The sequence below is a fragment of the Suillus paluster genome (assembly GCF_016628075.1).
Source record: "Suillus paluster strain FC165 chromosome Unknown EDB91scaffold_52, whole genome shotgun sequence".
Classification (NCBI taxonomy): Eukaryota; Fungi; Basidiomycota; class Agaricomycetes; order Boletales; family Suillaceae; genus Suillus; species Suillus paluster.
The window spans coordinates 1605-23758 of NW_024537612.1; the positions used below are offsets into that span (position 1 = coordinate 1605).

The following is a 22154-nucleotide window of genomic DNA, read 5'->3' on the forward strand; positions in this document are numbered from 1 at the left end:
TTTGAACTTTCCCGGTCTGCAAACATTCCCTGTGCGTGACACTGATTTCAGTTTCATTCAAATTGAGGACTTCCAGTGTCTACTTGATTTCGCACCGCAGTCTTTACACCAGTCAAGGGCCTTGAGGCAAGGCCGAATTCCGTCCCCATCATCATCATGCCAATTTGGCGATACAAGTGCCGTGTGGTGGTATACATATGTAGCACGAATGCCGTCGCTATATGACCACCAAGTTCACCACTCAGTCACACACATCCCTCGGATATGACCTTCGTTTCAAATCGTCCCGGCTGGTGGCCAGTAATCAATTGGGCTCTTTCTTGGAGCTATTATGTAGGTTAGTGGAGTTCTAGTAGGATGATGTCGGTGATGTCTCGATCTAATCTAGACTGTGGTTCCACAGTTGCCGCCTCTGCCGCGGTGGTGTACGATTGGGGTGAGTATGACAGCATTGCAGAAATACTGGCATCCTTATGATATTTCCAGCGCTAACATTCGGACAAGAGGTAGGTTCATGCAATTACCGAAGTGGCCGTCTTGCTAAGAATGGTTCTATAGGTTGAACTGGTCTGGGTAAGCAGAGTCCCATCGCCATCACCATCAAAAGAAGAAGAGGATGATACTATTTTCGAGGCAGATGCAACGCTGGTCCCTCATGACGGTTCTGTATCTCATTGTACGTGGGTTGTGTTATAAGCACAGGTGGCAAGTTGCGCTGACGCCAAAACATTCTAGACGCGCTATGCTGGGATACCATTCACCATGTACGTTCGTAAGACTAACGAGGTGGTGCTGTGCTAATAAGCCATCCCACGATTAGTATTTACATTATATGTATGTCTCATGCACCTTACTATTGTTTTGTTCTGACTGGCAGCACACAGTGGATCTTCTACCAATCTCGTTGACGGATGCAGTGAGTAATGTTCTGATGCTTGCCATTCCCATCCAATTAACTGCACTCCTATGTAGGGGTGAGCGAGATTTTTGACCTGCCTTTTGGTTCACTATATTGACTACCACAGGTGTCAGTTTCGTTGGAGTGTTTTATCATATGAGGACGATCACTGATTTTCTATTTCAGGCGGTATTATGTACTCTGCATTAAATTGGATAAATGTAATCACAGCTGTCATGCTGGATGGTGAGTTACCCAGCTGCAATACCCCAGTGATATCGACTACACTGACACACCGTGCAAGTCATCATGATTGCTCGCTTACATGCCATGTATCAGGGATCTAGAAAGATGCTTATATTTCTCATCGTTAGCTTCCTGGCTGTCAACATTGCCTGCATAGTGATGGCTGCAATAGGGCTCAAGTATATTGGATCGGGTAAGCTTTAGTTATGTATCAAAAAATCAGGCTGACTGGACGAATATCAGAGGAGTATGTTCTCTCCGGTGCCCATATGTGCTCTTATACCTATGAGGGAGACGTTATATTTCTGACTAGAATGGTTTGGACACTCACCCTTATATGGGAGGTCCTCGCACTGTGTCTTGCGGTCTGGATTGCTATCAAACACTTCTGCGGTCTGCGACAACTTGGACAATCGACAGGATTGACCATCGGGGACGTTTTCACAGTGTTGGTGAAATCTCACGTGCTTTACTTTGCAAGGTGACTTTGTAATTTGAATGCGGTGATCTTTTTCCCGCTAAAGTTCGCGCGTGCTAGCTTTGCTGCTGTTGCTGCTCTCCACCTTGGCGCCTTCTCTCCCATAATTATAGTACGCTGATCCGTCACTGACATCTGATTTTCACCATTACTCATCATTTCTATAGGACTCATATACCGTGGGAACCGAGATATATGGTGCTTTTCTTCAAGTTTTTGCGGCCGTGCAGATGTTTGTGCTGGGACCGCGCCTCATCCTTAGCGTTCGGGAATTTCACGCTAAGCTCGTGGCCGACTCCGACGCAGCAACTGGCATGACGTCAATCGTCTTCGAGGAGCGCACACACGTGTCGACTAGCAATAGTGCGTAGCATGAGAGATACTTATTGGGTTCTCTGAAAGAGCAGGAGGATAGTTTCGTGGCGGTATCTATGTATGTTATTCGGTGTTCCAAAGTGTATATTCCAAGATTCAGATTTCCCTCACAAGGTCAAGTAAACCCCCCCACCAGATTTACTGAGGTTGTTGCGATTGTTAGCTATATATAGTCAAATATGATATTTCAATTTGTTCACTGGTTCACTGATGCACAGGTGCGTCCGAGTATTCTTATCCTCTCTGCGTCCTCTCATTTGTTTTGACCTTGAAATGGTGTCGTACGTTCAACTGATATGAATCAGGATCCTGGCTGTGTGATGTATCACAATCGCATCTGCTACACGATGCATTAAGGGTAGCGCGTTTTCACGCCCACCATCTTGGCATCCTTATCATATGATGAGGGAGGAGATGCGGTCGAGGCGACAGATGTCATAGTGATGATGATCAGCAACAGCAGCAGTGGGCATTGAGGGGTCTAGAGGAATGTGGGACAGGTATGTTACATTTGCTCCACGGTATCATTATCATACCGACAGAATGGGACCTTGTTCAGAGAGCTGTTACGCCCATCGCGCTCGGCCAGCATGGATGAGAGAGTGCAGATGGCCTCATCGAGAATTACCATCAAGAAGGCAGGGTTTCAACTTGTTGATGATCACTTGACATTTAGACCTGTGCAAGAACATCTCGAGAATGGCGTTGGAAATAAGTCCCCGACATCACGAACAACTGTTTGAACTTTCCCGGTCTGCAAACATTACCCGTGCGTGACACTGATTTCAGTTTCATTCAAATTGAGGACTTCCAGTGTCTACTTAATTTCGCACCGCAGTCCTTACACTAGTCAAGGGCCTTGAGGCAAGGCCGAATTCCGTCCCCGTCATCATCATCGTGCCGATACAAGTGCCGTGTGGTGGTATATATATGTAGCACGAATGCCGTCGCTATATGACCACCGAGTTCGCCACTCACACACATCCCTCGGATATGACCTTTGTTTCAAATCTTCCCAGCTGGTGGCCAGAAATCAATTACGCTCTTTCTTCCAGCTATTATGTAGGTTAGTGAAGGTCTAGTAGGATGATGTCGGTGATGTCTCGATCTAACCTGGACTGTGGTTCCACAGTTGCCACCTCTACCGCAGTGGTATACGATTGGGGTGAGCATGATAGCATTGCAGAAACACTGGCATCCTTATGATATTTCCAGCGCTAACATTCGGACAAGAGGTAGGTTCATGCAATTACCGAAGTGGCCGTCTTGCTAAGAATGGTTCTATAGGTTGAACTGGTCTGGGTAAGCAGAGTCCCATCGCCATCACCATCAAAAGAAGAAGAGGATGATACTATTTTCGAGGCAGATGCAACGCTGGTCCCTCATGACGGTTCTGTATCTCATTGTACGTGGGTTGTGTTATAAGCACAGGTGGCAAGTTGCGCTGACGCCAAAACATTCTAGACGCGCTATGCTGGGATATCATTTATCATGTACGTTCGTAAGATTAACGAGGTGGTGCTGTGCTGATAAGCCATCCCACGATTAGTGTTTCCATTATGTGTATGTCTTATGCACCTTACTATTGTTTTGTTCTGACTGGCAGCACACAGTGGATCTTCTACCAATCTCGTTGACGGATGCAGTGAGTAATGTTCTGATGCTTGCCATTCCCATCCAATTAACTGCACTCCTATGTAGGGGTGAGCGAGATTTTTGACCTGCCTTTTGGTTCACTATATTGACTACCACAGGTGTCAGTTTCGTTGGAGTGTTTGATCATATGAGGGCGATCACTGATTTTCTATTTCAGGCGGTATTCTGTACTCTGCATTAAATTGGATAAATGTAATCACAGCCGTCGTGCTGAATGGTGAGCTACGCAGCTGCAATACCCCAGTGGTATCGACTACACTGACACACCGTGCAAGTCATCATGATTGCTCGGTTATATGCCATGTATCAGGGATCTAGAAAGATGCTTATATTTCTCATCGTTAGCTTCCTGGCTATCAACATTGCCTGCATAGTGATGACTGCAATAGGGCTCAAGTATATTGGATCGGGTAAGCTTTAGTTATGTATCAAAAAATCAGGCTGACTGGACGAATATCAGAGGAGTATGTTCTCTCCGGTGCCTATATGTGCGCCTATACCGAGGCGGGAGACGCTGCACTTCTGAGTAGAATGGTTTGGACACTCACCCTTATATGGGAGGTCCTCGCACTGTGTCTTGCGGTCTGGATTGCTGTGAAACACATCTGCGGTCTGCAACAACTTGGACAATCGACAGGGTTGACCATCGGGGACGTTTTCACAGTGTTGATGAAATCTCATGTGCTTTACTTTGCAAGGTGACTTTGTTATTTGAATGCGGTGATCTTTTTCCCGCTAAAGTTCCACGCGTGCTAGCTTTACTGTTGTTGCTGCTCTCCAGCTTGGCGGGTTCTCTCCATTAATTGTACGCTGATTCGTCACTGACCTCTGATTTTCACCATTACTCATCATTTCTATAGGAGTCAGGTTCCGTGGGAGCCGAGATATATGCTGCTTTTCTTCAGGTTTTTTCGGTCTTGCAGATGTTTGTGCTGGGACCGCGCCTCATCCTTAGCGTTCGGGAATTTCACGCTAAGCTCGTGGCCGACTCCGACGCAGCAACTGGCATGACTTCAATTGTCTTCGAGGAGCGCGTACACGTGTCAACTAGCAATGGTGTGTAGCATGAGAGATGCGTATTGGGTTCTCTGAAAGAGCAGGAGGATTTTATCTGTAGTTTCGTGGCGGTATCTATGTATGTTATTCGGTGTTCCAAAGTGTATATTCCAAGATTCAGAGTGACGGTTATTTAGTGACTGACAAAAATAAATAAATCAAAGAAGATAGTCGGGTCAACGTGCTCCTCGAGCGAAACTGGTGAAGTGGATGATTCAGAAGTGAGAGGCAAGCCCCAAGCTTGGGACTGAGCACATGTACTGATGAATTGCTTCCACCACGTCGATGATCCAACGGCTCCAACACCCCCACCACCCTCAGCGCATCTTGGTCTTTCCCAGCTCTCCGCCGATATCCATACGGCTTTTACTCAGTACTACCAGGGAGCTATCAACATCCTTTAGATACAGCTCAACGGCAAGATACCTTCACCCCCAGCAAGATGAACAAGACGAGCATTAAGCAAGTGGACGGACGGCCTAACGGCCTTCCGCATAACCGCTCTTCCAAGGATTTAGGCAAAGACTTAGGCAACTGCGTTTCTTGTATCACTGTGCGCGACACTCGAGTGTTCAACTGCTCGTACTATCATTGGGCCAGAGTTGCAAAATGCCTCGTAGCACACACAACATCACATCTTAAGTCCCCCACTCTTGGATATAGGACCTTCCAACATATATTCATAGTACTGTATTTTTGTTTTATAAAAATAAAGATGAGGAACACATACGGCTTCAAATCTATCATTCGAAGATACCTTTTTTCACGTAGAATAGTTAGGCGAAAGCAAAAATCACAACCGAAATTTGATTTTTTTTCTTCCGCACACACTTTATGCCTACCCCCACCTTCTGAGCATTTTTCCAGCGAGAACGAAGCACAGTTGCTGTTATTATCGACAATGCAAGCATCAATGTCAGAGAATGATCAAGCGTGACGGCTTGGAGCGGAGAACCAATTTTGAGTGCGGCAGTGTACGGCTGCAAAACTTTCAATGACGACTTGAGACTGCTCGGGTACTCAATCTGTTGCATGCCAGCGCGCTGCGCTCATGTTTTCAGAACAAAAGCTCAGAAACTCAATGAAGAGCGAGAGAAAAAAATTCAGGATGTGACATGTCTGTGCTATTCTTCTTACTCGTACTATAGTCACCCATAAATATTCTTTACCATATATTTTACATACTGTACACTAATATTCCTCCCGTAGAATGATTCCCCGCGCCGCAATCAATGTTTTTACTCTAAATTCGAGACTTGCATCTTGCATTGCACCGTTTGCCGTGGCGGAGTTCAGTTTTGCAAAACCGACACTGTGACACAGTGTGACATCTGTGCCAACTTGCCCATGAGAAATTTTGCAACTCTCTACTGTTTCTAACATTTTGCGTCGGCATCCCTCTGGCAGCATCGTTTGAACACTTTTTGTTCTTCTGTCAGCTGGAGCTCTCCCATGACACACATAGCTACAGGTCCGTATAATTATTTTGTCTTAATGTGTAGCAAACAACGAGATATGAAAATGTGGTCGTCAGATTTTGCAACTCTGGCCCAACGATAGTATCTTGTGGACGTCTGAATACTTAGATCGTCTCCTAAGTCCTTCAAGTTGCACACGGACGTGGTCTCTCTAAACAACCGAGCTGTGAGCTTCAAAGCTTCATGCCTAAATTCAAATATTGTTACTCAGGAGACATCTCAGGTGATTCAGATGTATTGAATTTCAGGATGCTCTGCTCCTCAATGACATTATCGGACGTGAGCTTTCTGGTGTGGTCGTTACTTGGAAGGTGCTCAGTGAGCTCACCCAAACCAACTGAATTGGGCACTCGGAAAGCATCGGTCCCAAGTTATTTCTATCACGTCTGCCAGCGAGCAAGATACTATGGTCAGATCAAATCTTCCAGGAGGACGTATGAAGCAGAAGCGAGCGTCCGTGATGCTATGGTCTTTTGTGTCGTCGATTCCCACGATCAGTGAGCTCATCACAAAGTTTGATAATTGATAGCTGAACACGCGTATGCGGGTGGAAACATCAAACTGTGGTGTGGCTTCATAGCCTGCCCATGATATTGTTGAGCATGATGTAGACCCGACAATGAGTTCTTTGCTGATGATGATGATCTTGATAGCATTCTCGTGTGCTCACTGCACTGGCTCAATTCGGGACAGAAGAAGATCACTGAAAGGCCATCAATACGAGCCCGTATAATTATAAAAATTAGAAACTGGTCTTCCTGCACAGTCATGCAGGCCTACAGGCGCGTTCGAATCTTCTTGTCTCCCCTGCTTCCTCTCATTTCTGTTTTCACTTTTCACTTACATATGGTGTCGTACATTCAACTGATATTGATCACAGATCATGAGTCGAGATGTACCTGGCTGTGTGATGCATTACAATCGCATCAACTGCACGGTATATTGAGTGCAGTGCGTTTTGCATCAGATTCGCTTTACGTCCACCATTTTGGTGAATCCCTTGCAAAATATAACATCGCGGAGTAGACTCGGAGATAGTGGGCTGCCCGACCGCTACGGTGTGGCCACGGGTAGCAAATCTCTACACCATAGGGCCCGTGCCTGCCGTACTCGTGACCCCCATACCCGCGGTGTGTCTCATTCTAATTATTAATTATTATGTGATAGCCAGATGATGATGAGGAGCAGTGGGCCTGAAGTGGACTTGAAAAGAGAACAGGTCTGGGCAACTTGACCAATATCTTCTTGTGTCACTACAGACAATAAGTTACACTAACTACCCACCCACGCTTTCACCCAGTTGCAAGAAAGTTGCAAGCTGACATCATGCCGAACGTCGCACAGCCAAACTCGGTCTCCGATCATCGACAGGATCGATCGTCGGGGACTGTTTCACAGTGTTGATAAAATCTCACGTGCTTTACTTTGCAACGTGAGCTCGAAATGTAATGCATTTATTTTTGCCACTGAAGAGTTCTGCACATGCCACTAGCTTTGCTGCTGTTGCCTCTCTCTAGGTTGGTGATCTCTCTCCAATGATTGCGGTACGCTGATCCGTTATCTTTGCATATGACCTACTCTAACACTGGAACTGGCATGAGTTTGATTGCTTTCCAGCAGCGCGTGCATGTGTCAATTATATAGCAGTAGTGTGTAAAATGTTTGCCAGGTACTTACTTCGCAGGGAGCAGGAGAAAATTGTCGGAAGTTTCGTAGTGGTACCTGATTCGAAAGTAGAGCTGAAGACAGAATCGGTTCAGTTTTGTGCAGAGAATTCATGGGGGGTTAGTAGTCGTCGTAAAGTGCTCTCCATCTCCCGTCCCATGATATATAGAAAACTCCTATACGAGCAGTAATGATACAAACGTCCATACACATAGCATTAGATTAGCAGGGTTCATAAAAACTTTCTATTGATACAACGCATGCTAGTCAAACCTCAGCTAGCAGACGTTTCCCCATCCCAAACTTCACATCTTCTCCACCCGAAAGCAAGTCCTCATCCGGTATCTCCGGGTAGTCATCGTCCTCGTTGTCATCGTCAAAGTCATGCAAGTCCCGCAAGCGAGGACTCCCAGGGAAGGGCTCGGTGGAAGTCGCAGCTGCCACTTCCTCCCAAAGACTTTTCTCGTCTTCATCAATATTGTAGGGCCGCGAGCTTGACGGTGGCCCTGGATTGCATGTTAAGGGGGTGGTCAACACAGTGGGAGCCAGGCGCATGCATCGATAATTGCGGGCCAGTAGCCGTTTACGTATCGTGTCGCGTTTGCATTCCTGGCAGTGCGTGCACTCATATTCTATTGCAAACGGCGGCTGAATAAGCTCACAGAGACTGCGTGACAAACAAAGCAAGTGTACATGAGAACTGCGTGGTACATGCGTACGTAAAAGTGCCCTCACGTTCTAAGCCGCTTGTCAGGTCCTTTGGCGTATCGTGGTGATAGCCTGTTGAGTAAGGATGGCATGAATCGTTGATAGATTGGGTTGGCAGTCAGGGAGGAGCTGGGCCTTGGATTTCGGAGGGGGTTGAGAGGAGAAAAAACCCTTGAAAAGTGTTTATTGTGTACGGCTTGTCGCAAGAGATGAAAGAATTCATCCCTATCGATTGGTAAATCAAATGCAGATTTCTCCAATACGCCACAAATACGTGGATCTCCCAGGAGGCAGGTATCATGCAATGTAGCATTGGAATTGAGCCGGGAATAATTTCTTCGGCTACTATCATGCGCTTCGCTTGGTTTGGGTAATTGTAATCCTGCGGGAGGCAACGACCTAGATCTTCGTGGCGTCATCGACACCACTCTACTTCGTTCGGCACCTATTGGGGGCACGGATTTGGGAGATTCATCGGCACGCAATGGCTGACTGCCCGACGCCAGTGACAATGACCAAGAGCCGGGTCCAGTCAAATCGGGTACCGATCCCCTGCGTCTTGTGATTCCAGGTGGTGGAGAAGTATCAAATATTGAATCACGGTCATCCACTAGGCCGTAAACCGTCCGCACGGGGTCATTAGATGAGGATGCGGCCTTCCAAAGATCCCGAGGAGGACGCCGCACATATGGCACGGAGGGTGTACGCGATCTTATAGACTGCGTTACCTTGTCTACATCCCACCCACGAGACGACGTCCTGCGCTCTGGTGAGGAAAGGTCGGACCGGCTCCTCAACGGTGGCGGCCACGCTGATGCGGATCCAGCTGCCGAGGCACGAACCGATTCCTGTGCATCGGAGCTATACCTTCCGCCACGGGTGAGTGGCGGGCGTTCTCTGCGACTACTTCCTGCTGTACTATCAGCATCGCCACTCTTGATAGCAGGCGGCCACGAGCATGTGATTTCATCCCCAGTTCCGTTAATTGGGATGCTGTGGTTTGCATCACACGATCGTAATTCAGGAGCAGTAGTAGCAAGGGAATGGAATGGTGCTTCTGACCATCTTGGATCGTTCTCCGGCCTATTGTCGATTTCTGACGCTGACAAGGGATCTGCATTCACAATGTGTTCCAGCGCAATAGCATCAGGGCTGTGGGAGGCGCTAAACTTACCGAGAGGTGCTCGTTTGGCGGCTTCGCCATCATCGTGGACGTGACGACGCTTAAAATAACCAAGAGAAGCTGGTGTACGATCTGCCTCGTCCGTGAAGGCAAAAGAACGTTTAGGTGACACAGGTGGTGAAGATGGATTATCATTTTCTGGTTCGTTGGAAGCAACTTTTTGAGGTGGAGGAGAATGCGGTGGGGAGGTCATTTAGAATAGGATACAGAGCGAAAGACTGATTATGGTGGACGATGGTGAGTGGGTGGTAGTAAATGTCACTAGTGCGAGGTATAAAAGCTCGGAGCACATGACACAGCTTTGCCAGGGCCGCTTATAATCAACATCCACATGTCACATGAACACCCACGAATATTCCTTTGTGGCATCTTCTTCAAAGAGAAAACAATGAAAGAGCAACTGTGGAACTTAACTGTGGACCTGCTCATGGGGGATCTGGGTCAAGTCTACGAATCAGCCCGATGCTTGTTTTGAAGTCGCGAAGGGTTCCGCGAAGTCTGGACCTGCGGACATAATGCGATCAGGCTCATATCCGAAAACACGTTGCACACGAGCTATGCATGGCACATGCCAAGTGATCGGTACTCGTCTGCTATGTTCAAACCCTGACTATGGTCGGTGGTGGAGCTCACCCGCATGGACTCGAAGGTGCTACAAATTTCACGAACCCGAAGAATCAGACACACGTAGCAATTATTGCGCTAATTGGACTCCTGGAGGCTGGCTCTTACCTTTCAGATTGCTTGGACGACAAATTATACACGACCAACGACGGTCAACACTTTTATGATGTAGCAATGTGGCGCAAAAATGTTGGAACCCCACCTTTCGAGACTATTGGTTACCAGCGCTCAACGAACCTGGTGGCAAAACAAAGGCAAAACGACGTGCGCATGCAGAGGCGGCTAGTCAGGACGAAGGGACTAACGAGGACAATAAACCATGCGGGACGTTAGGTCGCCTTCGCCATGTCGCAAAAATCACCCAATCCATTCCTCTAGTCTCTTGGCGATATTTCCCAATAAGCGCATCCCCTGGCTCCCTTGGCTCGTGCTCAGATCGCATCGTCTAGGCCCATCAGTATCGCGGATCGACCAGAAAATCATCTTCGATTGTTCAATTTGCGACAAGCGCTATGAATGCAGTAATGTTGCAACTTAACGGTTCAGGTGCCGTTGACGTCATGATCGATATCGAGAACATGATCGTGAAGTGTACCTTCGACACATGGGCGTAATCATGTGGTCGTCCTGACTGGGTCCACGTGTAGTCTTGGAAACAGTATAATTTCAAGACTCGGGTTATACCTGCTTTCATTTCAAGGATGTGTCGTGGCATACCTTCAATCGTCTGTCAAAGGCTGCGGTGTCCATTCAATAACGACAGAGAATTGGATCTTACTGTGGGGACCGCATGCGCATGTCTGGCTACTAATCTCAATCAGTGGGAGTTACATCCGGCGGTCGAAATGTTGTACGTCGATAACTAGTACTTGGCACCCATCTGCGGCGCAATGATTGACGCTGGGTCGGGGAATCAGCTTCCCGGTTGACGATCTAAAGCTTACTCGTTATAGGTAATCATACGGACTTCCGGAGATTGCCTATGTATAACAGCCACGTTTATCTTTATGCTGTGTGATCAATCATCAGTGCACTGCGATCCCTGGCACAAGGTCGTAATGGTGTCGGTGTAGGCATTATTTTATGCTTGTACCAAGCTTCGTTAATCACTGATGCCATCATACCCAAGGCTGTAACATTAACGCCTCTACCGGTAACCTAAATACCGACATGCAGTGCATTGTGTATCTTGGTGGAAGAGTTGGTCGCGTGGTACAGCACTGGCAGCTCGCGCTCACGTATCTAGGTCGGTCTGTACTGTGTGGCAGTGCGTGTGCGCGCGCAGAATTAGGGACCTAGCGTGTCCGCATGGCACCATCAATCCGGTGAAACTATCAATAAAGCACTGATTATGATCTGTACCCAATCGCACTGTTCGGATCAGAGGCATTTGGATCCAGCATCAATGCAAAGGAACCGGGATGACTGATTAAGAGTCTCCGGATGCGCGGGCGGGCTGGTCACCAGTCTAGCAAATATGGGTCAAGTATGGGTTAGTCTCCCCTATAGAAGAAGGAAGCAATTCGCTCCTTCTAATAAAGAGTACAGGCGGGCCGCTAGTTCCAAGTTAGCGTAGTGCAACACGACGCTAGTTTATTTATTTCTCTTCAAAATTACTCCGGAACTCCAAATCAGTGCCAAGATAAATATATATACAACATTGTCGTCCTCCCCTGTCAATGTACATCGCCTTGCCTGAGAAGTAACTTGGACTTGCGCCGCTACTTGTGTGATGAAAGAGTCAGATGATGATAAGTATCTCGAAGTTCTCCGGGCGTTCGGCAAGATCCGCGCCTCAGCGTAAGATCCTAGGAGATCCTAGGGCCAATATTAATTTTAGCGCAATACCTAGCAGACTAGCATGATATACATTGAAGGATGATAGCGATACAAACAAATGGGTTAGCTGGATACATATTGTGATCAGTGGGAACGAAAGAGTAATTAGAGCTGTCAGATGACTTGAACATTGTGCCCAGTGGCAATGAAAGGGTTGCGGCGTGAAAATATCGTAGAATGGTCATAAGTATAACAGAGCTATCAATGAGTTGAACAGAATGCGCAGTGGTAGAGAATGAAGGAGTGGTAGTGGAACTGATGTAGAATAACTACAACAGCTCAATCGTCAAAGCCAAGGAAAGAATGCAGCTCATCAACAGCTTGCATCCTGGCCCTTTTTGTGGCGCGAGGATTTGGGGAACTCTGCCCAGACTGTAGCTCGCTCAGTGAGCGGCGCCGGGGGATGGGGGCCGAGTTTGGCGTCTCGTCATGAATTGGCGACAAGAAGGTGAGGGCGACTTCCGAGTTGTCGCGGGAGGATCTCCATTCGGGATCAAAAGTGAGATAAATTCATCCATCGTTTAGGTCAATCTCCAATTCCTGCACAGCCTCATAGAGCTGATTGACAGGAGTATTGGCGGGCTGTTTGATTGCGGAAGCAGAAGCAGTGGCCTCGCGCGGAATGTGATGCACAGAAGGAGACACCCTTTGTTTATCAGCTTTGGCAGCCGCGTTCAGGTTGGGCGTCGATCTTGCTGCTTTGGCTATGTTCGAGAATTTCTTGGAGCGGATACGCTTGGAGGTGCTTGATGCTTTGGTAGTCACGTCAGGAATTGGCGACAAGAATGTGAGGACGACTTCGCCGCTGGAGGATCTCCATTCGGGATCGAGAGTAAGATAAATACCTCCATCGTTCAGGTCAATCCCCAGTTCCTGCGCAGTCTGATCGAGCCGAGTGACAGGAGTACCGGTGGGCTTTCTGACTGTGGGAGTAGAAGCGGCGGCCTCGCGCGGCATGGGATGTACGGCAGGAGACACCTGTTGTGCACCAGCTTTGGTAGCCGCGTTCAGGTTGTCCGTCGATCTTCGCTACGTTTCCTGTATTCAAGACGTTCTGGAAGCGGACATGCTTGGGGTTTTTTGGTGCTTGCTCGTCTATCTTCTGGGCATCTACCGTCAGTCTTTCTGTTCGCAACACGTACGCATTAATTACTTGAATATCTAGGTGAGATCATGCACACCTGGTGAAGATTCCCCATCGTTTCCGAGGCGTGGGCGTAGAAGGGTCGTTTTCACGTGAAATGCTTCCTGAAACATTTTCCGCTTCGGAAGTTGGTAAGGGGGCAGACCGCAGGCGATCATGATCTACTGGGTGGCGCTGAAAGCGAATGCGCCGCTGGAACATATGAGTGAGCTGATCATGGACCATCTGATAGGATAGGTGCCACTCACCGCTGAGGCAGCTTCGTTCCAGTGATCGCGTAGATGTGCAAGCTCTTCGGATGATAAAGGCTTCTCGAAGTTGAGTGTTGGTCGGGGACGTGCCATATTAACCCGACCACCAGTAGCCGGAGGTGCCAGGAGCGTGGGGCTTGAGGCAGGATCTATGCTCAAGTCTCCGGGCAAAGAGGGAAGTTGCTTGTCCACATTGAGAGGCATGATGGTAAAGATACAGATGAGGGGCGTGAAGATATAAATTAACCAAAGCAAGGCTGAGATGATATAGACACCAAAGCGTTGTGGACTTTAGATCGGAAGGTACCGACGTTTTCCGCTTTGTGGACGGAATGTATAAGACAAAGAACAACAGGGTGGACGGTGGATTTTCAGAGCTCTGCCATGAACGGTAGCTCATTTTGCCCAAGGTTTGAGCCTGCCAGTGACGGGTTGGACTGGGGAACGTGCCATGGCTGTCCTTTGCAATGTATGCCACGGCACCATCAACCCACAGGATATGGATTTTCCAACGCCAGTCACCTGCATCTATTTCTGCAATTCACCTTTTCGTACAGTCGAGTCGCGTCTTCGCGGTCAACGAGCGTGTCACTGTCACGTGCAGGAAAAGCAAAGTTTATCTTTTGGTTCCGCTAGAGTGGACTACCAAAAATACATCGGTCCGAGACAAGTCCGAGAAGCCAGAAGGCAATTAAATTTCAAATGCGGCATGTCATTTTGTGACTCCAAAGTTGGGCACAGTCATCACCATCGAGAGTCGAAAGCCCGCTTCAGCACCTTCGACGTGGGACTCAGAGTCACGGCCGGCAGATAGCAACTTGGTTCTGCGATCTCAATACGGTCTTTCAGATCAGAAAACAGTTGACAGCTTATTAATTAAAGTGTTGGTCATACACTGTCGTACAATGATCTTAAGGAAGTATCTTGTGTGAGTCATGTCATGACAAAGGTAGCACGGATTTTTCGGTTATCACCTGCCAACTTGAATTGCTTATGTACCATTCCACAGAACCTCTAGGCAGTCCTCGGCCGTTCATTCTTCAATTCCTTCTTGCGAACCATCATGTCCCACCAGCAGGTGGATGAGGAGACGCCATTGCTACAGTCCGTGCAGCAGAAGAAGGCTAGGACACCATTGCCTTGGCGTCAATTCTCTATCATACTGTTTCTCCAGCTCGCAGAACCACTTACTTCCCAAGTTATATCCCCCTTTGCACCTCAGGTATGTTTCTTTCGCAGCCGAATTGATAAGTTTTTGACACTCGTGCGTGCCAGCTGATAAGAGACATTGGGATTACGAATGGCGATGAAACCCGTGTGGGCCACTACGTCGGACTTATGGTGAGTCTCATTTGAACAATGTGTATATCTTCGGGCTCAAATATGTGCAGCACTCCCTATTCTTTGCTACCCAAGCTCTCACCGTTCTCCACTGGAGTCGTATATCAGACCACATCGGACGGAAACCTGTCATTTTGACAGGCCTCTTCGGATTATCTATCTCAATGTACTGTTTCGGCCTATCCAGAACCTTTTTAGGACTCGTATTAAGGTTCGATCATTCATTCTCCCGTGTCACTCACAGTTCTGATTCCCGACACTTTCTAATACTCAGCCGTGCTCTAAATGGTGCATTGAATGGCAATATTGGCGTAATCAAAAGTATGATGGTAGAGATTACCGACTCTACCAACTTAGCCCAGGCATATGCGTATATGCCAATAGCTTGGTCAAGTGGTGGGACCCTTGGGTATGTTCCTGTGATAATTCACATCGCTTCTGGAAATAAGACGCCCTCGCAGCCCCCTTATAGGCGGATCGTTATCCCGACCAGTTGATCGGTTTCCGAACATCTTCGGACATTCCCAATTCTTGAAGACTTATCCCTATTTCCTCGCATGTGCTGTACCTGCCACCTTTTCCGCATTGGCTTGGGTCGTCACGTTCCTTTTCTTGCAAGAGGTACGTTAACATGCAAGGTTGGCAGGAGGATAATAAGTTGATGACGTTTGATTGACAGACTGTGCCTGCCAGGGTGACTCTCGGGCGCTTGCTCAAGGGGAAATATTGCGAAGATTCCACCCCTGTCAAGGTCCCCGTGACACCCACAGGATCAACTGATTCCCTATGCACCGAAGATACCGCTCAGTGTGCAAACGCTGACTCCAAGCCACTACCCCTTCGCTCGCTCTTGATACCCAAAGTGATCATAGCTGCTGGAAATTATGCCGCTTTGTCACTTCTCGATATCGCATTTCGTGCTGTGCAACCTCTGTTCTTCGCCACACCGCTAGAACTCGGTGGGCTGGGATTAGATCCCCCACGCATCGGCAATATTCTAGCTATCTATGGTGTCATCAACGGCTTGTTCCAGATCTTTTTCTTCGCCGATCTCCATGATCGTTTCGGCTCAAAAACGATCTATTCTGCGGCAATGGCTGCTGCAGTCCCGATGATCATCACTCTCCCCATCCTCAATGCTGTGGCCAGGGTACAGGGTTTGAGCCTCACGGTATGGGTGATTGTCGGCCTGCAACTTGTTCTCTCGATGATATTAAATCTGGCGTATTGTTAGTTCCGCATTATATCACGATTCTTTGCGTTGATCATGATCCCCCTCAGCTTGCGTATTTATTTATATCGCCGCAGCGTCTCCGAACCATGCATCTCTTGGCGCAACGAATGGGATCGCTCAGCTGGGTGTTTCGATCGTCCGAACGATCGGTCCCGCATCCGCCACATCTATATTCTCGCTCTCTATCAAGAACCCTCACCAAGCATGGATCGTCTACTATTATATGATTTCCCTTGTCTGTCTGGGCATCTGCGCGTCGCTCTTCCTTCCCCGACGATTGTGGGATCGACGTTAACGAATCTTATGCCCGCGGGTGTTTTCCCTGAGGCCCCTGAGGGTGTCTTGGATCAAAAGAGCTTTTCGCGGACATTGTCATCGAGTTTCGTATTTCACTAGTCTTGACCTATGAGTTCTGGGAGATTTTCCACTGCGTCTTTTTTATTTGATAGTGTTGCATTTTGAGTCAGGATCCAACATAGCTAATACCTGGGACATCAGATGGTCAATGCTGATGCACCCCAGGTAAGTCCAGATATTGTAATCATTCCCGGATATTTCTTACCCCAAAGTTCAAACTGACCAACATGCAATGTTTATTATGTTATTTGCATGACGCATCGATTGCTCATAGTCAAGACATCGCCTCTTATCTCATATCCCACAGGTTCAGTTTCGAGTTGGTGGATGAATTGTCCATAAACTCTAGGATCTATTGCGTATATTTTGCCTATGGTCGACTAACTAAGTGACTACGCGGATTGATGTATGTTCTACTTCTCTCTGCGAATGGAATCACATCTCCCTTCACTATGTTGTTCCTCCAATGATTCGGCTGATGTGTCTCACTGTTGGAGTTATTCTTATTGGACCTTCTCAGCATTTGAATGGATAAAGTATCAATCTATCATGATGCAGGATCTTATAATATACAATTTTTGCTTTGTATGCGACATCAACTACTGCTTTCAGTGGTAAGGGGTCAAGGCAGTGTGAATAGATGTTCAGTCAGAGCTTGTAGCTCAGGACTAGCGACCGTCTCCAAAGGAGCCTATAGAAGTCAAATATAGCATCAGTAGATCCAAAATCACGATAATCTCCACGCCTACCTCAACGCTCTCCCAGTCGGCAAGAAGAACAATCAGATTCTCGTCCTCCAGCGTAGGCCCAAACACGAGCATCCTCTTGGTCAATTACTTGAACTGAGTAAGGATGTCGAACACCTCTGCGCGATGACTGGGGTCTTTGAGCATGATAAGGAGGACTTCCGTGACAGGCTTCTGAAGTACGATCAGATGGTCGTTAAAGATCACATGAACATCTCCCCCAGGCTCGTGAAGGCGGATTTCAGGATTTCACGCAGGGGGGCATAAGAGGGGGCCGCCATCGCATTGAAACCCTTTCTTTTTTTGATGAGCTTGGTTTCGTGTTAAGATGACAGTCAACTGTATCGGAAATGCTACTTAGTATCAGTTGTGTTTGAATGGGTAATACTAATGCCTAAGTGCCCAACAGCAAAGCATCCGCTCTCGGTCAACTGGTAGGACGATATCCCATGCCCAACGGACTGCAACTCCCAGGCGGTCTTTCTAATCCGGGTCATGGCGAGTAGACATCTCTCTGTTGTCAGAGGGACTTTTGGGAAACGGTGAGAGGTGGTATCCATATGAATCTATATCATCCACCAATTAGCGAATGCACACGGGAGATCAGTAGATTGAATGATGCTAAAAAGGGCTTACGATTGGTTGATGGACCAGTCGGCAGCAGTTCCGTGATGTCATTGACAGCATGGGAAACCAAATATCTTCAAGGGCCCAGTACTGCAAAGAAAAGTTCGAAACTTTATGTATGCAAAATAAAGAAGATATCATCCCCTCACTAAGGCGAGTATGCTTCAACGTCGCCTAATTCTCCTCCGAGCGGACATCCTCTTTCTCCGGGAAGGTGACTCCGCTGACTGTTCGTGATACTCTCGGATCTCTAATTTCCTCTCAAGAGCTCACAAAAGAGCTTCCATCATTAGCTAATTCTTTCGGAACCGCTCTTTGATAAGACTTAGGCCAGACGGACATCAACCAGCCAGATCGTGGTGTATGTGTTATTTTATCAGAGTTCACTCACGCTGCAGAGGCGCAGGGAAAATTGACAAATTACAAATTAGTGCATAGCCCCTATCATACTTTTCGGATGATTTGTCACAGCATGTCACAAAGCCCCTTGTGAAAGTGTGACAGCTGTCCACCGTAACTCACACCGCCACCCACACAGTGGCACATACTTAAGCCAAGGCACTGCCCCTCGAACCCCCACCATCATATCTGCTGAGCGCCCCTCGTTCGCTTTCACCTAACTCTACATTATCCACAGGCTGAGCCTGACTACCATAATGTCATTCGCTGCTCTGATGGCGCTAAGCGCCTCACAAACTAAGGAGTCCCAAAACGCCGTCCAAAGCGCTCTACAGCAGCGACAACGTAACGAGGAGCTCCAACGGAAAAAGCGGGAGGAATCTGAGAAAAAGGAGCGTGAAGAAGCTGCCAAGCTCCGACAGAAGAGATTCGAGGACGAGAAGAAGCAACGAGAATTGTTGCTCAAGAGAGAAGCAGAGATGAGACGCATGCAGGAAGAGCAGGCAAGGCGGGAGGAGGAACAACGCAATGCGTTGCTTTATGGTCCAAAGAAGGCCAAGTTGGGCCCTAAGTGGCCATCGTCCAACGGAACCTCGAAGGACGACGTTCGCAGGCGCAGATTGCCGTCAGACGACGAGAGCGGCTCCCGTTCCGGCTCTCCAGCCATGGCTCTCACTCGCGAGGAGAAACGGCGGCGCAGGCTTGAAGCCGACATGCGCAGGGGTTATGCCATTAAGCGGGCTGGCACATCTTCCGGCTACCACAAAGCCGGCAGGCGACTTCCAGGAGGCGCCATCGACGCCACGTCAGCGCCAAACTCGGACAGCTGTAACAGCTCGCAGTCTGTCAAGGCTCGCCTTGCTGCACTCCCTAATACCTTAACCAAGCTCAACGTCCACAAGCGAGATACGCGGACCATAGACGAGATTTTGCAGGACAGAGCCAAGGCGAAAACCGCAACGTTGGACGGCGACGACGCCAAAGAGTTCAATGACTGGTTTGGTAAGGGGAAGAAGGAGACAAGCAAGGCTAGTGCTCAGGCATCTACGGCTGCCCCATCTAGAGCGTCTTCTGGCTCCAATTCCCCTAGCCCTTCATCCAGTGAGTGTTTTGTCGGCAACATCCTTCACATCATTGTTACATCTTCGATGCGACTTTGTAGGACAAGCCCACTCTGGCCCCCCCAAGAGCACAGCTGCTCCAAAGTCTGCTGTCCTATCGTTTTCAAAGACTTCCCAGTCCAAAAGCGCAGATAGCTCAAAGTCTTTAAAGACTGAGGCGAAACCCAGGTCGACTGCAACCTCGACTGCTTCAATGAAGGTGCCTGCCTGTAAAACGTCAGCTGCAGCACGCTCCGCCGGGCCAACTAAGAAACGACCCCGTTCCCCATCCTCCTCGTTATCCCCCCCTCCTCCGAAGAGGCGTCCTGCCTCAGCTGAAGCGGAATCTTACAGTAATGAAATCTGGAAACTATTCGGCAAGGACCGCCGTGCATACGTTGAACAGGATGTATATAGCGACGATGATGATATGGAAGTCGATGCTGGCGTTCTTGAGCGGGAGGAACTCAGAAGGTCAGTGATTCCACCTTTGGCGACGATACCATCGTTGACAAAGATATTTGTAGTGCGCGTCTCGCCAGGAAAGAGGATGAAGCGGCCCTTGAACAGGAGAAACGCCACGAGGAAGAGAAACGTCGCAAGAAGAAGGAAAGGGAAATGAAGGAGAGGCGGGGATAAGGCAAGGAATTTTTCTGACTTCGGCATGCTATATTTCATGGACATTTCATACCCTCATGGATGGTGGAACCTGCCCCGTTGTCTTTCTTGATGCTTTAGATGTGATATACGCATACCATAAATCATAAATCACCATCACTTTTGTTCTATCAGCCAACGCAATCTTGTTTATATGTTACACCATGTATTCAGTCTCTGCAGTCGTACCCATGCTCTTCGTGCAATGCAATACCTTCCTAGTTCACCAGCAGACAGAATAGATCGACGCATGTTTCAATATTACAAGGATAGGTTATTGAACATCAGCAATGTCAACAGCGACAAGGAAAAAGCAAATATCAACAAGTTAAAATGCTGAACGCACGATACGAAGGAGCGGAGGATAGAAATAAATAAATACTTAGATACGTCGATCCACAGGTGTTTTGAATGGCGCTTGCCTTGATGCATCATCAATTATCGTCCGCTCGGAATCGCTTCCTATCTGAGCCGCCGCCACCGAACTGACCGCCTTGCTGCCCTTGTATGAACGCTGGATTGAAGTGACCTTGCATGCCGAAGCCGCCGCGTCCTCCCATCATTCCCATACCTATAGAGTACATCAAGTGCAAGTAAGAACAACAATCCACATGCAGGAGACCGTTAGAAGCCCATACCCATTCCTCCCATGCCGCCACGTCCACCCACCATCATACCACCTCCTCGGGGTCCCTGGGGAATCATGCCGCCGCGCCCACCGAAGCCTCCCATACCCATGCCCATGTTCCCCATTCCCATCATGTTCATGCCGCCCATGCCCATGCCCATACCCATGTTACCCATCATTGTGGGCATGCCACCGCGCATCATGTTGCTCGTCATACCGCCCCCGCGACCTTGTGCACCCATCATACCTCCCCCCATCTGGTTGGAAGTACCACCGCGGAAGTTCCCTGTTGAGCCGCGGCCCATGTTTGTCCCTGAGGTGGGAACAGGGGTTGCTTGTTGGCTGGTTCGGGTATCTCGTGGCGGTGGTTCTGGAGTCATGATTAAACAAAGCTGATCCAATGCCCTAGGCGATAAACAGACCTTTAGGGAGTGTACGGAACGGATTGCCTTGCGAAGAATTTGTCAGAGTTGCTGTAGCACGTCGATTTTGGAAGTCGCTGGATGCAAGGTCAGCTTTGGCATCTGCAAAGGCGGCAGGCCCCACATACTTATTATCGAACCATGTTTTGACGGCGTTGGCGTTCTCGAAACTACTGAACTCCACGTAGGCAATACTAGTGCGACTGAGTGACGCCTCACTTTTGCCAAGAAGCTGCTCACCCTTTACTCTTGCCGTTCACCTTGTGTTCAGAAAAGGTGATGTCACGGTGATCGATTGACACGCCGACATTAAGAGCGACTTGACGCAGGTCCTCATCTGTCGTCCACTGTAGGAGAGAGAAGCACCAAAACAGGCTTAGAAAGATATACACAGGATTCTAAACGACGGGACAAACGGACCCATTGCAAATCACCAATATACAGTGCATCATAGCCCACCATCGACGGGTCCATCCCGCCTCCCATCTGACCACCGTTTTGCACTACGGCGTTGTAGTTACCGTTCACGACGCCATGCGAGATACCTTCGGTCCTGACCGGACCTTGCTGGACTGACTGAACGTGAGGGGCCTGAGGCGAGTTTTGGACGGGTGACGGCTTTGCTTCTTCCTCCTCATCTTCATCGCTCCGAGGCCGTTTCTCACCTATCGAGGGTTCGACTTCGGTCGTCATAGCCTCCACCGGCTCTTCCTTTGCGTCGAATTCCTGTCCCTCAATACCCTTTAAGCGCGCATACAGTCAGTCCAATTAGGTGCTCAACCAAGTAGACGCATTTTATGTGCCCACCTGGTTGGCTCTGACAGCAGCATAAGCTTCGTATTCGCCGTAGATGTCATAATCTTCCTCAGGCATGATTTCGCTGACTCAAGCAGAAGAATAGAAAGTCTTTTGCACTAGAAAAAAGTAAAATGACAGGATTTGAGTACCAACAGACATGAGGGTAACACAGATGACAACGAGGCAAAACTTCCACACGGGGCATCACGAAGCCGCCTGTACGCACTACCCACGTCAGCTACAC

The 22154-nt window shown here is 48.4% G+C and overlaps 9 protein-coding genes across 9 annotated transcripts; 5 read left to right on the top strand and 4 right to left on the bottom strand.

The window, feature by feature from the left end:
- The first annotated feature begins 201 nt into the window (after positions 1–201).
- EDB91DRAFT_1348720 (uncharacterized protein) lies at positions 202–2355 on the top strand. The gene is made up of 14 exons (XM_041325986.1): positions 202–337; positions 389–436; positions 487–506; positions 559–573; positions 638–676; positions 736–764; positions 821–834; positions 885–920; positions 1085–1144; positions 1203–1337; positions 1388–1625; positions 1683–1734; positions 1790–2215; positions 2303–2355. Exons 1-13 carry the CDS (start codon positions 265–267, stop codon positions 1991–1993), a joined length of 963 nt encoding a protein of 320 aa, XP_041174360.1. The 5' UTR covers positions 202–264; the 3' UTR covers positions 1994–2215; positions 2303–2355.
- A 740-nt stretch (positions 2356–3095) lies between these two features.
- Positions 3096–4717, top strand: EDB91DRAFT_1251240 (uncharacterized protein; the record flags this gene model as incomplete). Its single annotated transcript, XM_041323352.1, has 11 exons — positions 3096–3162; positions 3213–3232; positions 3285–3402; positions 3462–3490; positions 3547–3560; positions 3611–3642; positions 3811–3870; positions 3929–4063; positions 4114–4351; positions 4410–4458; positions 4514–4717. The coding sequence occupies 11 exons, from the start codon at positions 3096–3098 to the stop codon at positions 4715–4717; spliced, it is 966 nt and encodes a 321-aa protein (XP_041174361.1).
- Positions 4718–6055: 1338 nt separating this feature from the next.
- EDB91DRAFT_1148139 (uncharacterized protein) lies at positions 6056–7200 on the top strand. Its single transcript, XM_041319320.1, has 6 exons — positions 6056–6180; positions 6244–6353; positions 6411–6684; positions 6768–6782; positions 6841–6969; positions 7068–7200. Exons 3-6 carry the CDS (start codon positions 6437–6439, stop codon positions 7072–7074), a joined length of 399 nt encoding a protein of 132 aa, XP_041174362.1. The 5' UTR covers positions 6056–6180; positions 6244–6353; positions 6411–6436; the 3' UTR covers positions 7075–7200.
- Positions 7201–8119: 919 nt separating this feature from the next.
- EDB91DRAFT_1251241 (uncharacterized protein) lies at positions 8120–9936 on the bottom strand (the record flags this gene model as incomplete). The annotated part of the gene is made up of 2 exons (XM_041323353.1): positions 8120–8519; positions 8588–9936. 2 exons carry the CDS (start codon positions 9934–9936, stop codon positions 8120–8122), a joined length of 1749 nt encoding a protein of 582 aa, XP_041174363.1.
- Positions 9937–12716: 2780 nt separating this feature from the next.
- EDB91DRAFT_1251242 (uncharacterized protein) lies at positions 12717–13805 on the bottom strand (the record flags this gene model as incomplete). The annotated part of the gene is made up of 4 exons (XM_041323354.1): positions 12717–13184; positions 13240–13327; positions 13388–13542; positions 13599–13805. The coding sequence occupies 4 exons, from the start codon at positions 13803–13805 to the stop codon at positions 12717–12719; spliced, it is 918 nt and encodes a 305-aa protein (XP_041174364.1).
- Positions 13806–14664: 859 nt separating this feature from the next.
- Positions 14665–16757, top strand: EDB91DRAFT_1299792 (major facilitator superfamily domain-containing protein; the record flags this gene model as incomplete). Its single annotated transcript, XM_041324963.1, has 7 exons — positions 14665–14823; positions 14877–14942; positions 14993–15153; positions 15217–15351; positions 15404–15563; positions 15622–16171; positions 16224–16757. The coding sequence occupies 7 exons, from the start codon at positions 14665–14667 to the stop codon at positions 16469–16471; spliced, it is 1479 nt and encodes a 492-aa protein (XP_041174365.1). The 3' UTR covers positions 16472–16757.
- Positions 16758–17155: 398 nt separating this feature from the next.
- Positions 17156–17426, bottom strand: EDB91DRAFT_1251244 (uncharacterized protein; the record flags this gene model as incomplete). Its single annotated transcript, XM_041323355.1, has 3 exons — positions 17156–17224; positions 17283–17357; positions 17397–17426. 3 exons carry the CDS (start codon positions 17424–17426, stop codon positions 17156–17158), a joined length of 174 nt encoding a protein of 57 aa, XP_041174366.1.
- Positions 17427–18344: 918 nt separating this feature from the next.
- EDB91DRAFT_1148171 (uncharacterized protein) lies at positions 18345–20292 on the top strand. Its single transcript, XM_041319321.1, has 3 exons — positions 18345–19406; positions 19468–19879; positions 19933–20292. The coding sequence occupies exons 1-3, from the start codon at positions 18563–18565 to the stop codon at positions 20042–20044; spliced, it is 1368 nt and encodes a 455-aa protein (XP_041174367.1). The 5' UTR covers positions 18345–18562; the 3' UTR covers positions 20045–20292.
- Positions 20131–21985, bottom strand: EDB91DRAFT_1299798 (uncharacterized protein; the record flags this gene model as incomplete). The annotated part of the gene is made up of 7 exons (XM_041324964.1): positions 20131–20633; positions 20701–21060; positions 21113–21189; positions 21241–21306; positions 21353–21459; positions 21533–21853; positions 21920–21985. The coding sequence occupies 7 exons, from the start codon at positions 21983–21985 to the stop codon at positions 20497–20499; spliced, it is 1134 nt and encodes a 377-aa protein (XP_041174368.1). The 3' UTR covers positions 20131–20496.
- Positions 21986–22154: the final 169 nt, after the last annotated feature.